The following is a 5,638-nucleotide window of genomic DNA, read 5'->3' on the forward strand; positions in this document are numbered from 1 at the left end:
TTGAAATGAAGGTCAAGGTCACCAAACCTGACTTGGACCTTTCTTATACTGTGATGAACCTAGGTACCAAATATGAGAGGAATCTAGAGAACGGTTCTTAAGATATTCCAATTCGTATGGACGGACGGACGGAGCCTAATACTATATCCCCCGCTTCGCGCTAAAAGCGAGGTGGGGGGTAATAATAAAGGGTAGTAGCTAGGGAAATTAGAACAAGGATTAGCGTGCTTGCACTTTTACTTGAGAGCATGTGAAGTCACCATTGTTCAACTTATAGATTCTGTAAGTGGATCCATGTCCATGAATGCAGCCGTCATCTGATTTAACAAGAGTCAGCACCAAGTGGTTGTGCTTGGCAGAGATAGCGTTCGTCTTTTTTGCAAGCGTAGTCGACGAAGAAGGCCCCAGTTGCAGCCCTCACGTAGAGGCTGAGGCAGTCCTCATTCCCACCGAGGTCATTGGGATCTCCCGTTAGCCACGGACTTATCGGGGTACCATCATTCCATCTCCAGGTGCCTTCCTCCTCAATGTTAGTAGAGCCAACCCAGAAGAATCCCTCTGGCGAGGTGCCTGAAATAGTGAGTGAGTGAATGAGTTAACATTTAAAGTCACATCGGCAGTATTTCAGTCATATCGTGAAAGTTGTAAATTTATAAATGAATAAAAACAAACTTTTTTAATATACTTACCTATTTCCAGTGAAATAACTAGTCTATCATAGATTTACAATCGAAACTAGCATATAATCATAAAACACTATTTCTATCTGCAACAATACAAAATAAGAATGGGCTATAGGTTGCCAACAACTGAAGGTACATCACCATACTAGGGACCATTGGGAAGGACAGTACTTTTGCTACCTGCATGGACCCTAGATTTACATCATTCCTTCAGCTGTTGACAATTTACACAAATTCAGCCATTAGTTTAAACGAACATATATATACGACGATTAAAAAATATGGCCTGATTAAATATACTTTGACAGACTCGGTCTTATACCTTCTCGGGGGACAGTAATTTTACAATACTTTAACCCCCTTTGAGTATACAGCCACTAACAATCTCAGTTACTAATTTATTCTACCAATTTTAAAATGTCATTGATCTATTTACAGAACTGTTATTCAATTTTTTGTAACAATTCAATTTCTTTTAAAAAAAAATAATTAAATGATAATTACTACAATCAAAAACATCTTTAGTTGTTTTGACACTGAAATATTTATCCCCTGTGATGGAAAATTCAATACAGTCAAGTTTGACCGTGATTCCTTCGTCACAAGGGATGCAAAACGGAGGATTTTCACCTTTAAGCAAATATTCATGAGTATGGCCAGTGCGACATCGTCGCATTATGACCTCTTCAAAGCTGGACTGACAGCCCAAGTAGGTTTAACCGATAGTTGGCTTTATTTGATGTAATTTATTGATCCCTACTTGGGTGCCCCACTTCTTTTGTATTAGATCACGGTTGCAATATCTAATAACAGCTTTGTGATCACTGTATGGTATCAGAAGTTGTGTCACAGATTTATTGAGTGCTGCTTTAGTAGCAGCGTCAGCCATTGTGTTTCCAGTAATTCCGAGATGGTTGGGTAACCAACAGAAGACGATGTAGCAGGATCATTAAATAATTCAAGAATTTCAATTAAAAGTGGATGTTTGTTTGATTGATTTTTAATTGCCTGAAGACAAGAAAGTGAGTCTGAATAGATGATAAATTATTTGTTTTGCTTGCTTACTAATGTACTCTGGAGTTGTTAATATGGCCTTTGATTCAACTGTAAAAATGGAAGAATTATTCGACAGTCTTGATGATATACTCCTGGCTCTAATGGCGGTTGCACTGGCAACTATATCACCGTCTTTGGATCCATCAGTAAAGATAGATTTGTACGTAGATTATACTCATGTTGATAAATAAGTTGATTTGTTTCTGATTTCTTTTAGCTTAGTTAAAGTTCGATCCACCTCTGGCTGTACTACCTGCCAAGGTGGATAGGAAAAGGTTCTGGTGGACTCTATATTTTCAAGGTGGGATGTTACATTCTGTCTGGGAGGCTGAATACAATGTATACTACCTATCAAAAGTTTAGACTCACTAGTGTAAATGTAGCCACTTACTTCAGTCACCTGTTCGAAACTAGATTTTGCAAAATATTCCACACTGTTTAAAGGTACTGTTTACACATGAATTGATGTATTGTAAAACAAATTTGTAACGTTGAAAAGATTATTGTCATGGGTTCAATAAATGATAAAAATCAGTGAAAATTGGCGATTTCTTAACAAAACTTTACACTAAAACGCAACTGTTCACATGCACGATATTTGCACAAGCTTTTCAGCAATTTGATACATGATCCTCGTGCAATTCATCCGCATAAGCTTTGCAGGTGGTTCCCCCAAGTTAGTAGAGAAATTCATCTTCGATGTAACCATATATATATACATAACATATAGTGAGTGCTTTAAGTGAGTCTAAACTTCTGATGGGTAGTATATTTGACGGAGATTGAGAGATCTGAGTATGAACTTCTCTAATGAATTTTCATGAGCCCAAGATAGTTTGACATGCTGTTGAAGTCAGGGAACGTCTGGAGGCAATGGTACAAGATGATTCTGCACCTGAGTACAATATGGTTGAATTAGTTAGGGAACAAACCTTTTCAGTATAGGAAATATTATTGTTCATGTGTTTGATATTTTGAATTCTCTTTTTGAAGGGGGCAGGATTTGGATGAGTCCAAGCAATATCACAGCGGGGGACACCAGAAATGGGCTTCACACATTGTGCCAAGATGGGGATCTTCGGCGTGACGAGCGAACGCCTTAACCACTGGACTACCCCACCGACCCTACTATCTATATAGTTCCTGAAGAAACTTCCATATGGCAACATAGTCGTATTATCATTTCTTTTCTACATTCGACCCAAGGAACATGTTAACGCTGAACGTTTATAGACCCGAAAAGTCATGTCATGTATTTATCATTAATTTGTGTCTTTCGTAAAGTTGTAGTTATTGGCATGTCAGCGGGGTTCGGCACAAGTTCGTACCAGTACCAGCAGCTTGGAAATTGGTGAAATATACATAATGGTGAACGCGATGCTTAACCACCTTTTACCTCACACCTCCCATCTCTTAGGTTAGGCCTCCAAAAACTCAAAAAGACTAGGTTTATTTCATATCTTTCAAAACGCCCTGACAAACATAATATTTGTGTAATTACGTATGTTACACCTTTTTGTTGCATATTATACATTTGACGGCATACAATGAATTGGGTATCAAAGGCGAAGCTGTCTGTGAGACATATTATGTTTATGTTCTGCAATATCAATTTACAGCCTAATTACATTCATGAAAATGGTTCATTGATCACCGTTGTCACAAGAACCAAAACGTGTTTGGGAAATGTCTCGTAATTACGGTCGTGCTTGAATTTCCAAGCGTGCCTCAATTTTTATGAAGATTAATAAACTATTGTTGACATTGCAGCTATGGTTAAATAATGATGTAAATATGTATTAAGTTATAGTTCAGTCAGTCTAGCCAAATGTTATAGAGGCAAAACTGTTTTAGAATTAGTCACGATCATGATTTATTTTGGAACATCTCAAAATGAACATGATTTATGATAGGTCATTCGATTTCCAACAATCCCACAGTTACGATTTTGAAACAATGTCTCAATCATGAATATGATTTGTACACCATTATTATACTTTGTTTTGCAAATATGCCGCGATTAATCTGATGCTATAATTTTAAATACCTATACCTACCATCATTGAACATGCGCCTTACTATTTCGTGAAATACTGTGATAGGCGTCATCTGAGCCAGCACTGCTCCATCACTGAGACATGCGTCTGAGGCTTCGGTGAAATTACTAGTTTCGCTGGACAATTTCAGACAGGTTCCATCGATGAAAATGTAGTCAGGTGGGCACCTCACTTGAATAGAATAACACACGAGAAAAATAGACCAAAATTAAATTTCAGAAAGACAATTTAATTGTTTCACTTTGCCGATATAATCGTTTACAATGAGTGAGTGAAATTACCTAAGTTACCTATGTTAATGCCAGAGAATAATCAGTTTCGATAATCTGCAAATTCTGAATCCATTAGGCATGAAACAGAAACGGCGAATTAAGAACCACATCTATTAAAAGAGAAATGATAGATCAGTAGGTAAAATATATATCTATGAGTATATGAGTGAGTGTAGTTTACGCCACTTTTAGCATTATTCCAGCAACATCACGGCGGAGTACACCAGAAATGGGTTTCACACATTGTACCCATGTGAGGAATGGAACCCGGGTGTTCGGCGTGACGAGTGAACGCGTTTACCACAAGGCTACCCAACCGTCCCAATGAGCATGTACTCACCGATCATTGTATATGATTGCATCCCCTCATCATCGAGAGACTCGGTCTCGACTTCTGGACCGACGATATCAGACATCATGTGACAAAGTTCAGCCGACTCAGTGAAGGAAACGGAACGACACTCAGGCTCCCCAGCACATGTTTTAGCACACTGAATGAGGCTCGTAGAGGACAGTGTTTTGTACGAGGCTATGGCGTTGCGTTTGATAGAGTCCTGTTGAAACTTTGAGACTTTACAGTTCACCAAATAAACGAAATCCCATTGGGCAAGGAACATGGACGCTATGAGAAGAACCTCCATCTGTGTCGTATTACCATATATCTGAGAAAGCTGCACAACTGGCTACTGATTGACCCGTGGACCGTCTTAGTTGAGCAAATTTAGAGAATATCTGACATGGCTGCCGATAACAGCACAATGGATTGATTACCTAACATCGTATTATTGGTATCAAGTGCTTAATAAATAATGGACAGTCTGAGATTTGTTCATCCGACACAATATCAATATGTAGTAATTATTTTGGTGATGGAAATTCTGCCTACTGTATATCACGGTACAATGGCATCAATATCAATCAGAAGAAAATAAACAGAAAAGTCGAAAGTTAATTCATTGAAGTATCTGTCATGACTGTATAATGTCATGCTGTTCGTGAAAATATATTATGACCGTAGACATTTCTGTTGAAGGAGGATCAAGCTACTCAAACATTGATCGAATGGTAAGTCCAAAATGTGTCCATTATTACGATGCAGTCCGCAAAGACACGCTCTGCCAATAGTTCAGGGCTTTTCTATCACACCATTATTGTCACTGCTTTACAATGTTGCAGTTTCTATATCTCCCGTAAGTCACGCGACGCGCTACTTCCGATACCAGATTTCCGGTGACATCAGTCAATTTGAAAAGCTTCCAGACAGTGAATATTGAATCAGGGGTATGTTGCAAATATCACACGTGTTGCTAATGGAGGATACGTGTGAATGTTTCTTCTAAATGTCTGAGGAATAATACTTGTATATGATTGTTCATGAATTTGTTTTGGATAATGACTAAATGTATTAGTATCAGCAAACGTGGTTGATAAATTAGCCGAGGATATGAAGTATCATTAATCCTAGTGAGTGAGTTAAAATTTATAGTCACATCGGCAACATTTCAGCCATATTGTGACTTAAAAAGTTATAAATTAACAATAAACACATTACAAGACACCTGTCGACGAA

The 5,638-nt window shown here is 38.1% G+C and overlaps 1 protein-coding gene across 1 annotated transcript; it reads right to left on the reverse strand.

The window, feature by feature from the left end:
• Positions 1–339: 339 nt before the first annotated feature.
• Positions 340–4,709, reverse strand: LOC124289053 (C-type lectin domain family 4 member M-like; the record flags this gene model as incomplete). Its single annotated transcript, XM_046725644.1, has 3 exons — positions 4,409–4,709; positions 3,797–3,967; positions 340–570 (listed from the first exon to the last, which is right to left on the reverse strand). Coding segments are annotated over exons 1-3 (703 nt in total), but the record flags the coding sequence as incomplete, so codon positions are not given.
• Positions 4,710–5,638: the final 929 nt, after the last annotated feature.

Source organism: Haliotis rubra, unplaced genomic scaffold (assembly GCF_003918875.1).
Source record: "Haliotis rubra isolate DU_JTF1 unplaced genomic scaffold, ASM391887v1 Scf430, whole genome shotgun sequence".
Taxonomy (NCBI): Eukaryota; Metazoa; Mollusca; class Gastropoda; order Lepetellida; family Haliotidae; genus Haliotis; species Haliotis rubra.